Source organism: Kryptolebias marmoratus, linkage group LG4 (assembly GCF_001649575.2).
Source record: "Kryptolebias marmoratus isolate JLee-2015 linkage group LG4, ASM164957v2, whole genome shotgun sequence".
In the NCBI taxonomy this organism is placed as follows: domain Eukaryota; kingdom Metazoa; phylum Chordata; class Actinopteri; order Cyprinodontiformes; family Rivulidae; genus Kryptolebias; species Kryptolebias marmoratus.
In genome coordinates, this window is record NC_051433.1 from 3,256,036 (window position 1) to 3,278,422 (window position 22,387).

At 45.9% G+C, this 22,387-nt stretch overlaps 1 protein-coding gene across 1 annotated transcript; it reads left to right on the forward strand.

Annotated features, from left to right (window-relative positions):
* Window positions 1–34: 34 nt before the first annotated feature.
* tasora (transcription activation suppressor a) lies at window positions 35–21,935 on the forward strand. Its single transcript, XM_017431505.3, has 28 exons — window positions 35–443; window positions 2,289–2,434; window positions 2,595–2,687; window positions 2,806–2,878; window positions 4,058–4,149; window positions 4,334–4,465; window positions 4,657–4,787; window positions 5,775–5,806; window positions 5,930–6,035; window positions 6,140–6,243; window positions 6,323–6,426; window positions 7,387–7,459; window positions 8,020–8,094; window positions 8,512–8,699; window positions 8,781–9,053; window positions 10,051–10,234; window positions 10,329–10,457; window positions 10,543–10,685; window positions 12,324–12,498; window positions 14,351–14,818; window positions 15,285–16,597; window positions 16,732–16,854; window positions 17,123–17,282; window positions 17,353–17,461; window positions 18,022–18,200; window positions 18,568–18,717; window positions 19,021–19,675; window positions 20,295–21,935. Exons 1-28 carry the CDS (start codon window positions 179–181, stop codon window positions 20,749–20,751), a joined length of 6,132 nt encoding a protein of 2,043 aa, XP_017286994.1. The 5' UTR covers window positions 35–178; the 3' UTR covers window positions 20,752–21,935.
* The last annotated feature ends 452 nt before the right edge of the window (window positions 21,936–22,387 follow it).

Below are 22,387 nucleotides of genomic sequence, written 5' to 3' on the forward strand. Positions count from 1 at the left end.
CGGCTGAACGTCAGCGAAGAAGATCCGCGCCTGCAGGAGGCATGGTGCGGGATCGCCTCCCTCCGCTGCGGGCGGTGTTATCGCGGGACTCGAGCCGAGAAACGGCATCGGAGTGAGGAGGCTCGGTGGAGGGGGGGGGGGGAGAGAGAGACTCGTCGCTTCGGCGGATAACCCCACGATGGACGACAGCTTCGCCCGCGGGGAGGCATGCCGTCCGAGGAGGGTGTCTGCTGACGCCGACCTGGGAGCTAACGTTAGCTCGCGAAGGGACGAGGTGGTCGGGGTGACGCCTGTCCGAAAACCAGCTCCTGCAGCGGGCAGGCTGAGCTCCGCTGCGGGGAGGATGGAGCGCAGGAAATCGGCACCCCAAGTGGTCCACCAGCGACATATGCCGATGGAGCCCAACAAGTTCCACATACCGAGGAAAACTAAAGAGAAAAAGGGTGAGGAAGCTCAGCGGAACTGCACCTTTGTTGTTGTGCTTTGAGCCCGAGACGAGCGTTACTCGTCGAAGCAGTGCTGGAGTTCAATTATCGGACACGTAGAAATCCATTATCGGACAGCTCCATGCTGGCTTAGCAACAGGGCGGACATTACACACATTATTGTTATTATAATTATTATTATTGATTCCACCTGTAAAGCTGTGTCCATATTCAGTGAAAGCTGTAATTAGTTAGTTGTGGGAGATTCCTGTTCAAGCTGCAATGTTGTCAAATAGTAGCTAGCATAGATCATTTTAAGCTAACAGCTAGCATTCTGCTAGTTAACGTTTATTACGAGCTTGTAAAATATTATATTACATTTATGTTCAGGTGCTAGCTTACTATGGTTTGATTTCTAGTTAAAGAAAGCCTTGACATGTTTAATTTTTAACCTAAAGCTGTGTTTCAGCTGTATGTTGACGTTAGCTTGTGCTAGCCGAAGTGAGGTAACCGCCTCCTCCATGTTTACATTTTTTATTTTCGTGAAAACTTGGTCAAAACGACACCAAAACAAGTAAATACGTGGTTGTATTTTTTGCTTTACTTCTTTTTAAGTCTTACACATTGACATAGTCTCATGGTAGCTTTGAGATGTCCTTCAGATTGCCTCATTTGTTAAAGATATGAAACCTCAAGTTATAAATACTCCCTTTCTGCGCCTGTTTTATGTTATTCTGAGCTCAAACCTGTGCACCATTTCACCCCTGTAGTTTGTATATTTCGACCCCAACCAACCCATGTCCTCTGGGATGACAGCTCCTACAATAAACAACAGAAAAGCTTCATTCTGTGTTTTAAAAAAACCCACACAATCCTAATTCTCATACATTTAATTGACATTTTGTGACTCTTCTCAATGAAAATGCCGATCTCACTTGCTTTAATATCTTTTAATATAACTTCCTAACCTCCTGTGTTTTGAAGCAGACAAATCCCGGGTTCTCAGTAGAGTAAATTGATCGTTTATGGGCTTGTTTTTAGCAGGTAAACGTGTCGTTTTGTGGTTGCACGTGAACCTCTCTGAGGTGTTGGAGGCCCAGCTGAGCCCTCGCCACACCTGCAGCGGGTTCTGGAGCCTCCTGAGGGTTTCAGTGCCAGACGAGCTGCATGGGCGCTGTTAATTTTCTGGAATCGTCATTGAGACAAAAAGCATCAAGAGTTCCCCCGGTTGACTCACACTTCTCTCTTATTGATAAGTTTTAAAAGTAATAAAAACGACTTTTGATTGTGGTTGCTTTCAAAGCGCAACCTGTTCAATTTGATTTAAAATCCTGACGCCGTTTAACCAAAGCTCCATTTATTTAGACTTCATTTTGTCAAACAAAACATCCTGCTCGTGTAAATCAAAGGCAATAATTGTGTTTTGGTTTTGGCTGTATTTACAAGTGAATTTATCAGAGAGAAAAGTTATAAATGACACAATTTCTCAAGCTTTTTCTCAACACTTGCTCCACCTGGATGCCGAGACGAGACTCCACGTCTTCAGTTGTCTCCCAGAGGCACAATACGGTGTAAGGTTTAATAGTTTTTACGTTTTATCCACAAAGATAGGAGCACTCAGATGTGTTTAACAGCCCGACTGTGCAGCAGACAACGTGACCTCAAGTGGAAATGCCACAAATCTTTTCTGCATGATGTCACTGTTTGTCCTTGGAGTCTTCAGTCCACTGCCTCTGTCACCGTTTTAATAAAACAGACTCGTTAAACTATAAGCAGGTTTGGTTCATGGACCGCACAGCAGCAATATGGCTGATTTTAAACATTAGTGATGACGGTTTGTCTCTTGTTGTCTTTATTTTTTAGCCCTGTTCCAGTTTGTCTCCACTGAGTCCAGGGAGTACGAAGACATGAAGACCATCCTGACCTCCAGCTACATCGACACCAGCTCCGCCGGCTGCTTCGCCTACAGTAACCCTCGGCTCGTTCACAGCGAGCTCCTGGAGAAAGAGGTGAAGCTGGTTTGTTTGCCTGTCATCTAAATTAGGCCTCAGGGGGAAGAATCGGACATTTAGGAGTTGTGAAAAGCTGTCCGTTCTGGGACAGTGTTAGCATTCGATGGAGCGATTGATTTAACTGCCGGATTAATGAAATGTTTCACGTGTGTTTCAGTTTGTGGAAAAGAGGAAGGAAATGAAGGCAGATGGAAGAACAGATAAGGAGATGGAGGAGAGTTATTGTTTCTTGTTGACGACTTCAAACCAGGTCAGATTAACAGCTTTTTTTGGTCTTCTGTTTCCTGGATCTGAAATATTCGTTAATGCCTACAAGACGATTAGCGTCGTGTCCAACTTATGTTTTTGTTTTGTTTTTCCTCCTGTAGCTGCCTGTTCTCTGTGAGAAGGGGTTGACTGTGGGTCCGAACCGGATCACTTTGCTGGGAGACCCTCTGAAAGGTCAGAATGAGCAGATAACTACCAAAAACGTTATGTGGAAGTCAGAGCTTACCTGTACTTTTAATATATTATTATATATTTTAAATCGCAGAGGAACAGTGGTTAGAGCTGTCGCCTCACAGCCACAAGGTCACAGGTTTGCTTCCCGGCCTGGAGCCTTTCTGGGTGGAGTTACATGTTCTCACTGAGCTCACGAGCTTTACTCCAAATACTCCAGTTTCCTCCCACAGACCAGAAACACGCAGGTTAGGTTCATCAGTGACTCTAAAATGTCCCTAGGTGTGAGTGATTATCTCATTTGTCTCCATGTGTCCCTGCGATGGACTGGAGACTTGTCCAGGGTGTCCCCCCGCCTCTCACAGTGACGGCTAGAGACAGACACCAGCTCCCCGTGATTTTAAACCAGTTATTATTAGGTTCACCAGCAGCTACAGGTTAAAACAACCCGAAGAACGCGAGCTCCCGCTGTATAATATTTATTTTTCATTTTACTGTTACTTCCACTCACGACTGAATAAACAAAATAAATAACAATAAATGAAAATATGATGACTGTGAGAGAGTTATTCCCCCAGGGATTCATTAAATAATTAGTATTTGCCTAACGGTTCATCATATTTAGGCACTTCAAAGGAAAGCTGTGGTTTTCTTAGCCGGCATGTCAGACGTTCGGAGTTTTGTTCACTGCCAGACGAAGCGGAGACGTCGTTCCCCCCCTGAAGGCGGGAGGAGCCAAATACCCAGATGCATCGCTCCACGCCGATGTTGACTTACAGTAACGAGCGTCTCTGTGCCGCTGATCCGTCCACGGTTGTTATCACAACCCCGCTGCGCCTGCGTTCGATTCCTGAAATCCGACCCAATCAGAAACGAGGGCAGAGCGAGTCACAACTTCCTGTTTACAACCAATGCACTGTGGGTAATATCGTCTAATATTCAGCTGTAGCTTACCGTTGGTGATTCTGAAACCTGAAACGAGAGGCATCGTGCTTTAAACGATAAACGCTGATACTGACCCGCTTATTGCACCTCAGAGAGGTGAAGATTTAACTTTCGCTGCTAAATCTTACTGTTTAAAACGTGTCGCAGTTTTTAATGCACAGATTTAGATACAAACACAGGCGTTAGGAGTAGAGAGAACTAAACGGGATGTCAGTAACGGTGTGCTGGTGTTTCCAGGCGTGTATCTGTCGAAGTACTCGGATCTGCTCCGGACGAACCCCTTCACCCCCGGAGCAACAGGGGAGATCATTATCTTCAAGGTGATGAAGGTAAATCAGATAGTCATCGTCATTCCTGGTTTATAAGAAGCTTCATGTGACATATGGTGAAATATAACATTCTTTTGTGTTTTTTTATTGTGACTTTTGTTATAAAATATTAAACGAGGTTGACGCAGATGTTTATGTTCCCCGCTTATTCCTTGTGTTTCCTGGAATGCATTTTTGGTTTCAGGGAAAAGTTAAGAGCATCTACGACAACATGAAGATGGTCCAAGATCCAACGCCTCACTTCGACAGCCACGTCGCCAAGAACGCCAGCAAGGTCACCTCGCTCACCTGCTACTCCGCTTTTGAATTCACTCAGGTGAGCTTCTTCAAATGCCGATCTTAAAACACAGGCACGACTGAGCTAATACGATTATTTCTCCTTCTAACTAAATATATTCATACTTTTGTGCTTTTACTGGTCTGTAATGCTTCTTCGTTTAATGTTTTGCTTCCTTTCGTAAAGAAAAACGACTGAACTCCTCTCGTTTTGTTCGGTTTCTTCCTCAGCAATACTTCTACGAGTACGTATTTGCCGAGTTGCGGCCGCGGCCTCGACAGGTGTGTCCGTACGCCGTCGTTTCCTTCCAGATTAAAGGAAAAGACGCCCCGCTTCCCAGCAAACCCGCTGCACCCATCAGGTACGGAGACGTGGTTCCAAAACGCTTTAAAACTCACCGAACGAACGCAGCACGTTCAGCTGTTTGACTCGACCAGATAAGCTGAGAAAATTAGGTGTTAACTGGATTAATCTGATATTTAGGTGCTCTGTTTGGACGTGGTTTGGTAAACATGATCGAGCAGAAAAAGTGCACTTTTGTTTGGTTTTCCTGTGACGTGCACATTTCTGTTCAAAGGAAGAAGACCTGACAGGTGGTGAGTGTAGCTGCCAGGTTCAGAATACAAAGAATGCCACTTTTAACCTCGATCAGATGATAAAAATAAATCTGTGAAGGTGGTTTGTCACAGGACAGGGACTAGTTGGGAAGCAGGACTCATCAGGGCGTCTCCTAAACGTCTCCAGAGTATCTTCGACTTTTCTGGAGTTCTCAGCTTCATCCTGTGAGTCGGCGAGGCGTGCAGCCCCGTCGTGTTCACCTCTTCACGCGGTCATCGTGTCTGTTTCTGACCCGTCCGACCCGTTCGACTCCTGCTTTGATGGAAAAACCAAACTGATGATAAACAATAATTATTAAAACTCTGGTCCAGATCTGCTTGTCTTTATTTGTAAAGTGTACTCCAGCAGATTAAAATCAGGCTGTGATTTTTAAAAAACAAATACTCAGAGTTCACCCAGACTGCAGCTGAAAGTTTAGATATTTTCTCACAATCTTCCACCAATTTTAAAGGATTTTCTTCTCAAACTAGTCTCCAACAGTGAGTTGCCACCTTAATCTTTTTATTCTTCATTATTTTCTGTCTTGAGTTCTTTTTTTTTTGCTCCTGACGCAGAAAAACAAATACGTTTTGGTTTCTCTGATGTGGTTTTTTGTGAGTGTGGCGCTTACGAGCTCCGATTGTTTGATTCTTGTTCCAAATCCTCACCCTAGTATCGTACGATTCATTCATTCATTCATTAATTTGTTCGTGGTCTCAGTCTGACCTGTTTTGGTCTGTCTGGTTGGCAGGTTGAACAGTCAGCCGTCTGAGGGGAGGAACGGTGAGCGAGTTTATCTTTTTCTGTCCTTCCAATAAAAAGAACTGACTCTTTTGAGAACATCAGTTGTTTTGTTTTATGAGCTGCTCAGAAGCCAGTTCTCACTTTGTTTGTTTTGTTTTTCAGAGCGGCCTCAGTTCACGGTGTGGAGCGGAGATTTGGTGAAAAATAACCGGGTTCTTTTCCAGATCTCTCTTCGATCCAACTCCATCCCCTTTTTGCCTCACAGGCTGTGAGTATTTCATACTGCATTAGAGACAATAACTCCGCTCCTTTTGGTAGCTGTTAATTTAATTCTGTAAGTTAAACTCTGCGATTTGAAAATGTCTCCTTCAGACCAGAGAAGCTGGATGTCGGATATTTGATAAAACTCAATCACGTGACCAAACTGATCCCCTCCGGTTTGTTGTCCTACGACCTGTACAACGGCAGCAAGGAAGGTGAGGACGAAGGTTCAAGTTCCCTATAATCTGTGTTGTGATTCAGAAACTGAAATAAAACTGTGTTTTGTGTGGGTAGTTGTGGCTGACGGTCATTACTGCAGCCTCCTGGAGGTGATTGGCAGAAATCGGTCCACGGTCAACGTGACGACGCTGCTGCAGGAGCTGGAGACAAAGAGAGTGGTGAGGCTCCAACTCAAAATGACTCGTTTTGCTTTAAAAAGTCATTAAAAATCAACAAGAAGCTGAAACTGAAATCAAATCTAAAAAAATTGACATTTCATAGTCAAAAACATCCACACAACATCCCAGGGACCCGTTCTAAAAGTTAAACAAACTGTTTTCAGCGTTTATGTTAATATTTTCTGAAGTGGGTGATTTGTGGGGCAGAGTTCATGACAAGCGCTGCGCCCCGGCCGGCCAAGAACGCAGCTCCTGTCCAGTTGTTTCCTGGTGGAAATGGAAGAAGAAGCCTTTTTTTAAAAAAGAAGAAATGCTGGAAGACTTTGTGGGAGGAATGTATCTACAACCAAACCAGGATGAACCTGAACCGACAGCTGGATCTCCAGAATCAGATGAAAACTCTTCAGGTTCAGATTCTTATGATCACCAGGACCGTCATGGCCGACAGAACAATGTGCCCAGTCCACTGCAGTAATGAAGGTCGGAGCGGAGCTTCTCTTTGAAGCGATGGATCCAAATCTGAGGAAGGATTTTATCGTTCAGGAAGCCAAAAATGAAACTCCAGCTGTATTTTCTAGCCGGTTCGAACAATTAATTCCAACGAGCTGAGCTATATCGTACCGGTATTCATCCACTCACCGATGAACGGCTGAACCTCCGCGGCTCTGAGGACGTCACACATCAGTGGGGTCACGGAAAAAGCCAAAAACACACAATATTTTATGACTTTTCTTTCAACTGATGTTGGCTTCAGAACACTATTCAGTTCAGCTTTAAGGGAATTAGTGTGAACAAAATAAAAAACTAGATTAATTTCACCTCATCTGTCCTTCCTGTCAAAGATAAAGCTTTGTTTTATACAGATTTAAATGGGATAATGTCGTTCGTTTGATTTGGTGATCTGTTTGGATGTTTTTTTTGCACATTTTCCCTCAAACTCGAGCTTGTGTTGTTCTGCAGGTTCTAGTGAGTCCGCTTCCAGAGAGAGGATTTCTCTTCCTGCTGTCCAGCGTTCAGATGGCCACGGTGTCAGGTAAGACTTATTAAACCTAAAGTCCAACAACGAGGCTCGTTAACTTCATTACACTTTTAAAATGACCAGATCAGTCAGCTCAGACCGGGAAACATTTTGTTCTGGTTCTCAGGTTCCTTCTGTGAGTCTCAGAAACTCCGTCTCTTAAATATCGAACATGTTCGAAGGATTTGGGCGACAAAGTTCCTCTCAGAATAATCACAGAACCGTTGTGGGCGTCTTGAACTTGTCTTTCTTGTCTTAGTTTCCACGATTCTCGAGGACTAGAGCTGCATTTTGACACCGATGTCTGAGGCTAAAGCCCTGAATTATCAAGTCTAAAAAACGACGCCTATAATAAATAAGAATTATTAAACACTAATAGTCGCAGTGCCCTTATCCAGTCAGCCAAAAAGCTTAACAGATGAATATAAACTATTCCATTATTAAATATAATTAAATTATGACCAGTTTTGACTGCAGTAGTGGAGTCGAGTCAGTTCCTTCTGTCTGTTGTCATGATGCAGAAGCATAACTACAGGTTGTGTTAGACTGTTGTTTGTTTTTTTGTTTTTTTTTAGAAAGAGGAGACGCCAGGACGAGGTGTCTGCACGCCTTGTTTGTTTTCCCAGAGCCCAGAGACATGTCCAGATTCAGTAAGTGAAATCCTGATGTGTTGGTGTGTGGCTGCAAACGTTGTCGACTCTGGTGTGTGTGACACGATTGTTAGAGACTGAAAGCAAACGCACAAACCTGTCAGGTGAGCGGATTTTATTTTTCAGTTGTAAAAGCAGCACATATAACCAAAAACATGTTAATTTAAATAACAAGAAGTAATAGAAGGTATGGGATTATAAATGATGCTACAGAACTGTAAGAAAAACTGCCCACACTGTTTTACAGTAATCATGTGTCGTACAGCCATAAATGAGGGTTACAGAGTGCAGTTTTTTATAACCTGGTATACAAAGTAAACTGTGTGTCTGCCTGGATAAGTTGCATCTTATTTGACCCGCTGTTTATTCCTGAATCCTCGTGTTTCTTCACTGATGTGGCCGTTTTCTCCTCTGTAGCGTCGCGTTTCGCCTTCCCTCCCCGTGAGTCGCTGAAGTCCAATGCCTTGGTGATGCCGCGGCTGAAAGAGTTCCTCCCAGCTTTGCACCAGGCTCTGATAAAAGCTCGAGCCAACCCTCCTTCCAACCTTTCGGCTGGCGTGGAGCTCCAGACAAAGGAATACTTCAGCGGCTTGAAGGATGGCAGCGTACGACCTACACCTAAGACTCTCGCTCATTTTATTAATTTATTTATTTCTGTAGCTAATCCTTCTGTTCCCGCTCTACAGGTTCCACCGTACCCCATGGCCGAGTACGACTCCATACTGGACGACGAGGGAAAGCTGTGTCCTCCCAAACACCATCGGGCGAGCATGGACAGCTACCTGCAGACCTACCTGTCCAATCCCACCCTCTACCTGCTGCCAGTGCCCCGGGTCAAACAGGTGGTGCAGGCGCACTGCGGCCCTGAGCAGCTGCAGGAGACGACACCCAGGATCAGCGGTGGAGGACAGGCGGAGGCAGCAGGGGACAGCAGAGACGGACAGAGCAGTAATCAAAAGGTTAGAGCGGACATAATGATGTGATGGTGACAGGAAGGAGCTGCTGAGTGTCACAAACTCTCAGTTTGGTTTATGTTGACAAAAGACGTAATAAAGACAGGTCCAGTTAATCTAATACTGTTTAATTTACTACATTTACTCCAACTACAACACAGTTCTGATCCAGTCCAATCATCCATCGGTCCAATTATCCATCGGTCCAATTATCCATCGGTCCAATTATCCATCGGTCCAACTATAATACAATTTAAAAACAAAAACGTTCAGTAAATCAAAAGAATTCCTGTCAAAAAACACCTAGGATCATTTCTTTCAGGTGTTGACATTTATTGTTTCCTGCCTCTGTCATCAGTTACTTCGGGCTCACGTGACTCCATGATTGTGTGAGGGCGGGGCTTAAAGCCTCAAGTCACTAATGAGCAGACTCTGGTTCCAAAAAAAACAACATGGCAGCTCCTGTTAATCGATTGCTGCTGGCTTCAACAAGGAGAGAAGGTGGAAGCACCTGGTCTTATGTTATAATATAAATGTGGCCGAAACGAGACAGTTTTAGCTGTTTTGGTCGAACCTCATGAGTGACGGCTTGAGATGTAAGCATATCATGGTAATGACTATCAGCTACTACCACACAGAATTTAACTCAATATGTGTAAAACTGAGTCTGTACCGTTTTTGTGTTGCTTAATGTCAAGTAGTGTGTTTTACTTTTAGCTAGCATTTAGCTATTTTGTGCTAGCATTTTTGCTGTATTTAGCTACTGTTCTGCTTATTTTAGAAACCCTTTTGCTACTTTTCCTTTTATTTAGCCTTTTTCTTTGATCTTTGAGCTGGCCCTTTGATGTTTTTAGCTTTAAGCCAGATTTTTGCAGCTTTCAGCGTTTTTCTACCTATAGCTCACCTTTTACTTTTAAATTTTATTCCTTTCAACTCCTTCTCCTCACTTCAGCTTCTGTTCTGCTCGTTTTAGCTGTTTAACTCGCAGCGTTCATGTCTCCAGATGCAGCAGCTGTTGGACCTCATTTTGACCTGCAAGAGGAACGCAGAGATCGAGGTGAGGAGGGAGGAAGGAGAGGGGATGAAGGCGCCGGAGAGGAAGAGAAAGCTGGAGCAGGAAACCGCAGAGAGAGCGCTGAAATACTTCAAAGCGTCGCAGGAAACCGGACGACCGGACCGGATTCCAGGTGAGACACAAACATCCCACCTGTCCAGGCTGTGGCGTAAAACGAGCCGAGGATTTGACCCTTTCATGTTTTCCCCTCTGGTTTCAACGTCTAGCTGGAGGGAACAAAGTCCCCTCGTCTCCTTTCTCTTTTACATCTGTGATCGGCTCGCTGGGCTTGAAGGACGTTGATCTGAGGGACGACGGCTCTGAACTGACGGACAAATTCATCATGCAGCTGAAAGGTGACGGGATGCAGAGACTCACTCCCAGACAGCTTACCGTCACTAAAACACATTTAGGATGAATATTTTTTCTGCGTCATTGCAGGCCTTATAAAGACTGCCAATCAGAGCTTTTGTGAGGCTCAAGACGAAGGGCTGAAGGAGTTCAGTCCGTTCGGTCGGCTAGCTACAAAGCTGGGGCTGCCCACGAACTGTGACATCGACCTGAGGAAGCAGGAGGAGCTGGAGGTGACTTACAGTTTTAGGTTTATGGCTTTTTTTGGTTTTGGTTACATTAAATTATCCACCGGCACAGTTAGAGCTCCTGTGAGTTCGTTAAAACAGTGAAACACAGACATGGAGATAAACGTCCTTCTTTACTTTCTCGTTCTGCTTGTGATATAGAACCGTGTGAGGACGTTGGTGTGTTACAAACTGCAGCAGCGCTTCTCATAGTCGGAGTAGAAACAGATCAAACTACCAGAAAGAGAGACTGAGAGCCTCCTTGATCTTAAACACTAAGTTAGCGCCGTGCACAGACAGATATTCAGCTAAAAATGCTAACATTGCGTTAAATCTTTATTTGAAACTTTGGCGTTAAAGCGGCAGGTGGTATACCTTAATGTTTACAGCATAAATTATAAGATAACTGTGAATCACGTGTAAGGGAAGTCTTACTGTAAAGTTGTACAAATTAGCACTTTTCAAAAACTCACCCAGGAACAATAAAAACCATCCAAAAATGTCATTTCTGACCGAAGTGCTTCACAAGCTGGGTAAAAACTAACCAGCAAACCTATTAATAAAATAAATCCAGTAAAGTCTGACCTAAAAACAAACTAGGTCAATAAAGCAGAATGAAAATGAGCTTAAAGTAAATGTTAAAATGTGAGTTTTCAGGCAGGATTTAAGACGTTAAAGACAAAAGTTTTTATATGAAGGCTTCGGTTGTTCCGGATCCCCTCTGTACTTTAATTTAGACTTTGGTGGCACTAAAATCTGTCTTTTTGGGTTATAAATGTTGAGAAGTCCTGTTAAATAACTGGGAGCCAAACCATTTAAAGCTCTAAATCTCAGTAAAATCAGTATAAAAAACGAACAGGAAGCCAGCTCAGATCTGCTAAATCTGGCATGTGGTCGCGCCTTTTGAGACCTGTTTTTAAACAAATAAAAAGCTATATAGGTGGGTTTACAGATACCAGCAAAGATTCCCATGTTTGGTAATTTGGTGATTTTACTTCTGTAACATCAGGAAGCATCAAACCAAGTTTAAAACTGAGAAATAAAGTTTTATTACGCAGTCATTATCACAGACTTATGAGTCATTTAAAGGTACTTTACTTTTCCAGATATGTTCCAGTTCTGAAACGTGGGCATGCACTCAATGTAAACAAAGCACTTTTATCTGCACACTTTAAGCAACAAATCTGAGCAAAAATACGTATTAATGCATCAAAGTTGTTGGACTTGTTCATCCCAAACGGCTCGTTCGAGGACCTATTTTCAGTCACGTGACCAGTCTTTTTTTATTTGAAATTAAAGATTTTCCCAGAGAGGAGGGAAAGACAAACAGCTGCATTCATGATTATATTCCAGAAACAAATATGATTAATTAAAGGTATGATAATAAGAAGAAACTAAATAAATTGTACAACTAAAAAGTCAATAAGTTGCAAAATTTCAACAAAATCAGGCCTCAAAGGTTTCCCACATTTCACCCATTTATCCCAGAATTTTACAAAACTTTCTTCAGTTTAAAGTTTTTTAAATCGGTTCAGCACGGAGCTGAGCTGTTGTTCGACTAAACGTCCTTCCAGAAATGAGCCATTCGGGTGTTTGGTTTCTCTGCCGCTAAGCTTTTATCTCTGCGTCTGTGTTTGTCTGCAGGAGCTGACGGCGGGCAGCGTCAGTAGTTTGGAGGGATTTAGTCCCGGTTCGCACAGCGGGGACACGAATCACCATGGAGCGCCCGGCAGAGGAGGAAGGCTGGGGAGGAAAGGAGCAGCTAATGAAGCCGAGGAGAAGGAGTGGGAGATCCCGTGGGTCCTCATTCCCATAACAGGTTGGTCTGCCTAATGAGCCACCTGTTCATCTAAACGTACACTTTATGTTTTCAGCTGGAATACGGGTAATGTTGTTTGTCAGTTTATCTGTGTGAGCAAATCCTTTCAGAGGTAAAAACATTTAATATCAGCCGTCATACAGTTTATCCTGTGAAGCACCATGAATAAGAACTCTGTCTCCTGGTCGCGTGACGAAAATGGCGTCATTTTGTTCTCGTAGCAGCTTCCTCCGCCGCTCCTCGACTCAAGGCCCTGGGCCGGCCAGGTGTCGTGTGATTGGTCAGAGGTTGTTTATGAGGAAACGCCGGCAAGCTTTAATGGAGTCGTGGCCGAAGCTGTTGGAAAATCCAGACGTCTTTACGACTGATCCAACAAAACTTATAAACCTGCGAGCTTAAAAAGACTGCGGAGACACAGGCGGCTCTTTGTGGCCGGGAGGAAGTGCGCCTCGGCCAAGCGGGCGGCGCCGGGACACGCTCCCTTCGTTCGCTCATCGTTGAGCACCGCCAAACGGCATCTCAGTCGGTTTAAGAAACACGTCTGGTCGCAGTGAGGGAACCAAAAATCTGTACGAGGACAGGAGAGCTGAGAAGCCGGCGGGAAGAAGCCCGTTTTAACACCGCAGGAGGTGGGAGGAGCTTCCTGGGAGTCCTGGGAGGTGTGAGGGAAAAAAAAGGTCTTGGAACCACGTGACCGCAAACCAAAGGAGTATGCTGGAGCCTTTAAGGAAGCTGGATTCACCTGCAGATTAAACTCACTCTCCTCACCACAGAGGCTCATTAAGGTCTTTGTTTGTCTGGCTCACAGATGGGTCACTTTGGTTGCATGACTGAAGGTGCTGATTAGAGTGAAAATGACGGAGTATCAGGCTTAACGCTCCATGGAGGTTTCTGAAAGCTGAAATCTGAGACGTCCTCCTTGTTTGGAGTAAATGGCTTCTTCCGCCTCCTTCTACACCTCCAGGATAAGGGACGCTCTTTTAAGGACCAAAATGTTCATGTTTTGGACCGAGAAGACAGATGGTTTGAGAGCGGGGGGGTGAAGGAAGCCGTTTGCATCATCCCTCCTGAGGGTCATTGGTGTCTTTGTTGGCGTCCACATGAGAGACGTTTCGGTCAAATGCAAGAAGGTGTGAAACTGTCTGGGGATCAGATTGTGTCGGGGGGGGTTGGATCAGATGAAACCTGAGACCACCTCCTCCGTTTCTTCTCTTAATCCGTCTTCTCTGATTTCTCTGATTTTAAAGGTTCTCATTGCAAAATCACAAAGACCAGTAAACAAAATACTCAGATTGTTGTTGTTTTTTTCTCATATCAGTGGTTTTAAATCAAAGAAATAAGCAAAATGTGTGACCGGATGCCAACTAACACGTTGTTTATCTACAGAAACAACCAAAGTAAATGAAAATAGGATAAACGTTCAACTTTTCGGCCATATTTGTTTACTAACACAGACTACCTGCAGTTCAGAGTTGCATCCAGTATATCTGGAAAACTATGTTTTATTTTAGTTAGTAATGAGTAGCTTTATTATTTATGTTACTGTCCATTATCCTTGAGATGTAATGGACCTCTGAGCCTTCCCCTAAAGAGCTTCTCTCCTCTGTTTGTGCCACGTTAGGGTGTTTGTTGTTTCGTTTTTATTGTTATTAAAGGTCAGAACCCTCCTCACTGAACTCCATACCTCACCACTCAGCTGCTTTTGTTGTGGCAGTGCCAAAAAATGTACAGTTTATGACATTCTTGTGTAAATTACGTCGAGTTAAAATGCAATGATGATTCTTAAATGACACTTTAAAGGAGCAGAAGGTGTAATCAGGATGAAAGTTGATATTTTTCTTTTTTCCTGCAGGTTTGTGTTCAGGGAGGTATTCTCAGAGAAACAGGAACATCCCCCAGGACCCCCGTTTCCAGCACTTCACCACGGCAACAAGCATCACCACAACCAGACCCTCCAGGAGGAGCCCCACCTCGTCTCCTGAGCCCAGCCTGCCTCCCTCCACCACCCAGCTTCCATCCCCCGACCCCAGCCCACCTCCGTCCCCATCTCAGTGTCCGTCCCCTGACCCCAGCCCGCCTGGCTCGCCTTCCCAGTGTCCGTCCCCCGACCCCAGCCCGCCTGTCTCGCCTTCTCAGTGTCCATCCCCTGACCCCAGCCCCCCCAATTCTCCTGCCGAGCCTCCGTCACCTGAACCCAGCCCTCCTCTAATACCCACCCAGTGCCGGTCCCTGGAGCCCACTCAGCCAAACCCGTTTAATAAGAACCACAGTGGTGCTAACGAGCCGTGGCTACCCCCCACAGTCCCCAAGGAGCTTCACGGTAACGTTATTACTACTTACTCTTTTTATTTTGTGGCTGTAATCTCTCCTCAAGTCTTGGTTTTGTTCTTAACAGGACATAGTCCAATCCCAGATCTGTGCAAAATGTGAATAAAAACAGAATATAACGCATTGCAAATCATATGGAAACATATTGAATGTTTAAACAAAGACATTGTCTAATTTTTAAGATAAAAATAAGGTAATTTTAAATTTGATGGCAGCAACATCTTTAAAAAAGTGGCTGTAAAAGTCAGTTTGCATTCAGTTTTTATTTACATTTTACACAACGGACCAGCTTTTTTGGAATCGCAGTTGTCTTATTATTATTATTTTTACCTAAAACTTTTATCTAAGACACTTGTTGTGCAAGTTTTTTACTTTATAAAGTAAGATTTTGTTCCAGTCACCAAGATAAAGTCACAGCAGTTTGGTGAATTTATTCTGTCTGTCCTTGTTTCCTGCAGGAGTGTCCGATGAAAAAGAAATGAAGCCTCCCGGGAATGAAATCAAGAAGGAAGAGCCATCTGTTTCTGCACGCCTGGATCGGTTTGGCGCTCCCGCTCCGGAGCCGAGGAACACGCCGTCACCGCCACCCACCGACCAAGTGATGGAGTCGGAGGGAGAAGCGGAGGAGGGGGAGGAGGAAATTCAGCCAAGCGAGGAGGAGCAGAAGCAAACGGAAGAAGAGGCTGATTTGTGTAAGCACGTTAAGAGGGAGGAGGGGATGATGCTAGCAGAGGGAGCTAATGAACAGGAAAAGGAAGCTGAAGTGAAAGGTGGTGCTACGTTCCCCCCCTCCGTCTCATCAAACACTACTTGTCCTCCCAGAGACATTGACAGCATCGTGGACAAACATTTGGGAGACTTTGCCTCTGATATCCAGCTCCTCCTGCAGGAGGAGAGCGGGAACTGCATCTTCCCTCAGCTGTTGCGCTCCTCTTCGAACGCAGAGGCCGCCGCTCTCCAGCACGCTCTCCCGTACGCGTCGCTGTCTCCGTTTTCGCACTACGTGTCGTTTTACAACCCCTGCCCTCCGGTGCAGGACTACGTAAGCTCGCTGAAGGACGACATCAGCTGCATGCTGGGGGAGATTGACGTGAGCTGGCCGAAGCGGCAGGCCGACACCAGCAGGACCGACGTCGATGAGACGTTGGCTCAGAGGATCAGCGACTTCGTGGCCAGCTTCAGAGCAGCGAGCACGGAAACGGGAAGAAAGGAACAGACGGCTGCTGACGTGGACCCGCCTGTCAGCCAGTCCTCTGTGTTTACCAGAGTAGGGGACATCTGGCAGTCAGAGGATGCACACTGGACACCCCCATCTCCTCACCTGCCTGTGTCCGACCCGCCCTCTGCGTTTGGTTCCACCTACAGTCCTGAAGGCGCTTCGGAGAACAGCAGAACGCTCGCTCAGAACAACCCGGAGGCTCAGGATAACGGTGTGAGCAGAACTGTAGTCTGTACCACTGATGAAGAAAGTGAGGGCAGCCTTGCAGGTGCAAACTGCATCGTGACTGTCCCGGGCTACAGCACCGGTTCTGACACCCAGACGGACCCGTCCCAGCCCTACGAGCCCGTCTCCAGCCTGAGTGCTGCTTTCGCCCAGGAAACCGGTTCAGAACCCGTTCCTTCACCCAAACGCCTGAGCTCTGTCATCAACCAGCTGAACCCGGACGTGCTAAACAATCTGGTAGAGATCGCCAAGGACATCAAAAGAAAGTCCCCGCAGTTCTACGTCCACTGCGCCGTGCCAGGAGACCCGGTGTACGAAGAGGTCAAGGTAACATGACGAGCACTGATCAACAACAGATGCTTTAACACCAGCGAATCAGGAATCAGGATAAATGCTAAAGAATGTGATGAGCACACCAGAAATCCTGTGAAAATCATAATTTTGAACTGATTTTGTTTCAGGAGCATCTTTTGAAACTGGGTAACGTCCAGCAGAGTCCTGTGGACTTTCTGCATAATGAGAACTCTGAAAACGGTCTCCTGGTTATTATCAAGAACAAAGATGCAGCTGGACACATACACAAGGTATTTATGCTTCCTGTTTGCTTTTATTAGTGATCAGACGACCGTTAAAGCTCTGAACACCTGAGACACAACACATTATTGATGACTGTGTTTTCTTTAGGTTACCTTTTCTTTGAATTAGCGACAGTCTGATTAATCTGCTGATATTTGACACTTTTTAAACAATCAGCTTCTGGTCATGCAGTGAGGAAAACCAGCCTCTGGTTTCTGTTTCTCGTGCGGATGGAGCGGAGGCCTGTTTCAGATGGTTTTTCTGTGTTCGTGTCAGATCCCGGGCCTCATGTCTTTGAAGCGACACCCCTCCGTGGTTTTCGTGGGCATCGACTCCCTGGACGACATCAAGAACAACAGCTGCATCGAGCTGTTTGTCTCCGGAGGCTGCGTCGTCTCAGACGAGCTGCTGCTCAGTCCGGACTCTATCTCACACGGTACGTCGCAACAAACTCATCTGAAGTTCGTTACCCGTGTTTAACGGTGGAATGTGTCGCCGCTCTGCAGATCGACTCGCTGCTCTGCTGATGCTCCTGGAGCAGCACAGTTCTCCTGAGAGCGTCTGGAGGTGGAAGATTCACTGCAAGACCCACAAGAAGCTGAAGGAACAAGCCAGGTGCTGAATCTGTCCGAGATGTGCTCCAAACACAAGAGAGACGTTTCTCATGACGTAAAATTCAACCTTTTTTAGTGGCAGAGATTTGGACCTTTGTTTTATTTCAGTTCTGTTAACATGCAGATAAATACAGAAAGTTACCTTCTTCTGCAAAATCCCAATGAACTAAATATTCCTGTTTAGTCAGCTAATTATTAGAAATTTCCAGATTAGTTGCATTTTTTTCTAGGCAGCCAGTTGGCTCAGAACGACACCAGATATCGTTTGTTTCCATTTTTAAGCATCATCGTGATGAAAAGTTCCAGTTTACTCTGCTCAGAAAGCAAGCCTTGAAGCAACAACGTCACTTTTCGAGTTATTTAATTGGAATTATTGATTGTTTAGTGTATGCACACGACAAAAACAGCTAATTCTTCCAGTTAGGATATGTCCAAAAATCTTAATTCTTACTCAGTAAAACCCAGGTTGCTTCATTCGTACTGATAATAAACCTAATTTAGGCATGCAGAAGAAAGCTGGGGCAGTTTATTTTTTTAAGTGTTTTCATGTTTGGTCGTCAGGTTCAGAAAAGATGCAGCAAACCTGCTGGATGTTCTGTCCACCTATCAGAAGCGTCAGATCGTGGAGTTCCTCCCGTATCATCACTGCGACATGACAAACCACCAGTCTCCGGACCTGGACTGCCTCATCGAGCTCCAGGCCCGCTACACTCAGTTCAGACACACCATCTACCTCACCGGTACGCACCGCTCGGCGGCGCAGGTGGTGCACGATGTGCAGAAACAGCTGGAGGTCAGTGGTTCCCAACCCTGGTCCTGCAGGATGGTGTTCCTCAAGGACCAGGGTTGGGAACCAGGCAGTTAGAACCAAAGCTGCATTAATTTATATCTTATCTGATGGGTTAAATGTTGCACACTTGGCTCTGTTTCTGTGTCTAAAATGACTTAAATTAGCAGTTAAAACATTTCACTGTGTACTCCTTCAGAATGTCAATGTTTTAGAAATTAATTGTTTTTATGGTCTGAAAAGCCCTGTTCATGGTCACCTGAACACAAGTCCTCTGTGATTAACGTTGTTCTCTTCTGTTACTTTAATTTGTGCCTCAGAGCACCACTTTGAGAAGTTTCCCGCCTTCTCCGGTGGAGGCGTCATGGTGGCCGGCGTGGAAGAACTCCTGCAGAACTTCACCGGCCTCGTCGGGTGCCACGACGTCAGGGACAAGCAGCTACTGGTCGAGGACCTCCTCGCTCCCAAAGGTCAGGGCTGCAGACTCCACACGGTCCTGTTTTCCTTCAGGAAACTGAAGCTGTGTTTGAAATCTACGAGTTTCATTTTAATGTCGCAATAAAAACAGTTTAAAATAACTCTTTGCAACGAGGCACAATGTGATCTTTTTTGTTTATAAATGCTCATGCTCAACTTAGAACTCTTAGTTTTCAGTCTTCAGCTCACTTTAGATGTTTTATGTAACCTGCCATCAGTCGTCCCCCTCAGGTCCTGTAAAGTGATATTAATGTGTGTTTAAAGGGTCCTGCTGTCCTCGTCTCGTCTGTCCTCAGGTCTCAGCGGGCAGGCGAACCCTCAGGAGCTCTCTCCCTCCACCTTCCCCGAGAACGTCCATCCCATCTCCTCCTCCAGCCGACCCCAGGAGCTCCTTCCACAGCCCCCCTCCTCCGCCCCCCACCCGTCCGACCAGATCGTCCCGGACTCCTTCAGTAAGGACAGCATGTCTCCGACGACGAGCAGAGACATGGAGTTCCTGCAGCAGGCCATCCGGCAGCTGCGAGCGCAGCGTCTGCAGCAGCTGCAGCAGCTGAAGCAGCAGCAGCAGCAGCTGGAGGTTCAGCTGGAGTCGAGCATCGGGCCGCTCCCCCAGCCCGCTGGTACCGCCACCCCCCCTCTGGTCCACGAGGGACCCGCAGAGCAGGTCCAGGTGGCCACCCTGGGGTCGGTCCACTCTGTGCTGCAGCCAGGACCGTGGGAGGAGAGGCTGCAGCTCCCCACCGAGGGGCGGGGGAGACGAGGGAGTCCAGAGGGAGACGATCCTGGAGGCCAGAGACGGTGTCCTCAAGTCAGAGCAGAGGGATTACAGACAGGAAACTGGACTTCGACTGCAGCTGCGGTGACAGAACCCATCAGTGACGGGAGTGAAGGAGAACCGGGTCAACGAGGAGAACCGAAGAGTCCTCCAGCAGCTGAGCGTGATGCACTGAGGTCAGTCAGATCTTCCTGATCGCTACACAATAAAATCTGTAGCTGGTTTACAAACGTCTGTGCAGATCTGCCTCATCATCATGAAATCTGATGGTCGAACAGATCCAGAACCAAGATTTAAATACAGAGTCTGAAAACATCCGAATATGTCCAGATTTACGAGATCTTTAGGTCTTAAAAGATTTTCAGTTGCCTCCTAAATTTGTACATTCACCGATCTTTTTTTTTAATGTGTTGTAGTTCAGATGTTATTACGCTGAAATAAAACTACAAGTCCCATCATGCAGCAGGAACCCTGAAAGAAAAAACCTTTTCTGCGTCTGTCTCTCTTCAGGAACCAGCCTGAAATAATCTCCTCACATCTCGCTTGTGTTTCGTGTTTTCTCTCCTTCCTCTGGAGCGTCTGAGCTTCAGCAGGGTCACAGTTAGTTAGTCAAGTTAGTTTAGTTAGTCTAGTTAATGAACGCTCTTCTCCATGACTGGTTATTTTTAATATATAAGCAAGCAGCGCCTCAACGGGTCTAACCACATCTCTAAAATCAGTCGAAGGTGGCGACACAAAAGCACCAGAGCGGGTCCGGGTCCGGGTTTGAACCTCTGCTTGTTCCTGTCTCCACAGAGACACGCAGTCGGACCGGGAGCAGCCAGGAACCCTGCAGAGCAGCAGCGCCGCCGCCGGCTCCAAGGTAACCAGGATCCCCGTGGTTCCCGAGCGGAACGGGGACCCGAACCCACGCCACGCCCTGAGCGAGCAGCCGAGCCCCGCCCCCATGCTGCCCCTCAGCCAGCTGCCTCGGGGTGTCGGCCTGCTGCACCCGCCCCACGTGGCTCCATTCCACGGCCAGCCGTTCCACCCAGGCGCCTTGCTGGGGCCGCTCCATCCTCTGAGAGGAATAAGAACCTTCATGGGGCCCACGCACCTCTGGCCGGGGGGGTTACCCCCCACCGGCGCCCCTCTGGTCTGGGGCTACCAGCAGACCGGCACGGACTTCCTGGGAGGGTATCACGGCCCTGCAGGCCCGGGGGGCCACATGTACAGAGGGGCCCGGCCAGGAGGGGGTTTTAACGGGATGTAGGGAGCCGGTTTCCTCTACGTCAGCTGGTCCGAAGACATTCCTCACCTGAACTGTCCCCTGAGAGATCAGGAGCTCCGGTCCAGAACTCTGAACCCACTTACAGGTTCTTTCAGGAACAAACGAGAACATCCCGTTAGACGTGGCCGAGGTTCTGCTCCGAGGTTCTGCTCCGAGGTGCTTCAGGCGGCTGCACGGTGAAGTTTAACCACCAAACCATCAGAAAAGCTTTTATTTTCTGTCAGATCTGTATTTTATGTGTTATAGTTAGATTTCTGTTTGTTAATAGGAAAAAAGAAATGATCAGAAGACTATTGATGTGTTCTGTCTGAAAGTTTCAGTTTACTGAAGAATAACCAGAATAATTAATGTTAGTGATCGACTGATGGACCGATGGTTGCAGCTCAGGTGCCAGTTTTTAGTATTTGTTGCATCATCAGCGGAACACGCGGCGGCCATGCTGCGCTCATGTCGTGTCGGGTCTGAGAAACCTGAGTTGGCAGAATAAAAACCTGCAGGGGTTCGGCCTCGGCGAGCGCGCAGACCCCGAGGAACCTGTGTCACTGTCACACACGTCAGTTAAATAATAAATATGGATCTGTCGGCTGCAGAGCGCGCTCTGAACGATGTCAGTTTGGAAAAATGGCTTCTAATTCTGACGGAAGTGGCCAAAATGGACTCCCAACGGCAGTTCATCCAAATGCTGCTTTATGAAAACTTTATATTAATTGCTAGCAGCAGCAGCTAGCTGTAGCACTTCCTGTGCAGTCTGAGGGTCTGTTCCAGCAGGAATATTATGTTTCTGCCAAACAACTATCTGCAGCAGGTAAGATATTATCTGCTCGTAATCATAGTTCCACTTTGAAAGATCTGGTTCTGCCTCTGAGACCCGCTTCAGGCCGAAGGTCCAGCGGTCCCGGTGGGATCAGGAACTTCTCGGACCTCGATCTTTAGGCCCGGTAGGAGGAACGCAGAGCTGAGCTGCTGAAAGAAGCTGTAAAAACGTAAAGATGGACGCCGCCTCACACGTCTTCCTGTAAAAACAAGGTTTGGTTTGGTCTCTGGGAGCTGTTTGTGTTCACTCGTATGTAGAAAAACTCTGTAACAAACTGGTTTTTAACTTAAATAATTTTGTTTTTGTTTTTTTTACATCAGCGTTTTGTATTAAAATACCTCGAAAACCTAAACTGCCTTTTTGTCCTTTTAATCAAAGCCAGCTGACATGAGTTTAATGTGATAATTTATCTGGAAATCTTGATTTATTAAGAGATTCTGTTGGTTTTTAACAGCTCAGATGTTAAATCATTAAAACGCCCTGAGGATGTTAGTCTGGTTATCTAAAGTTTCGGTCCATTTTCTGGACACGGTTTGTGGTTTTTAACGAGTGTTTGAAACACACAGATAATAAAACTACCACTGTGAATGTTTACAGTAAAATTACAGATTATTTTTAATTAAAAAATGTAAAGAAAATCTGAAGTTTTGCGTCCAACGTCAACACCAACGCAGAATAAAACGATGTAGCTGTGAAATAAGGTGGTTTTAATGTTGTGATTAAAAAAACTAAACAAATATATATAAATATAAACTGTAATATTGTATATTTTTTCTAAATAAGGACAAATGAAATGACAGTTTT

What these genes read in the sequence shown, in the direction of transcription:
- tasora (XM_017431505.3), top strand. Translation starts at nt 179, where the DNA reads ATGGACGACAGCTTCGCCCGCGGGGAGGCATGCCGTCCGAGGAGGGTG. An exon ending in GCCGTCTGAGGGGAGGAACG is followed by an intron (nt 5,807 to 5,929) that starts GTGAGCGAGTTT and finishes TTTGTTTTTCAG; the next exon opens with AGCGGCCTCAGTTCACGGTG. An exon ending in CCCTTTTTGCCTCACAGGCT is followed by an intron (nt 6,036 to 6,139) that starts GTGAGTATTTCA and finishes TGTCTCCTTCAG; the next exon opens with ACCAGAGAAGCTGGATGTCG.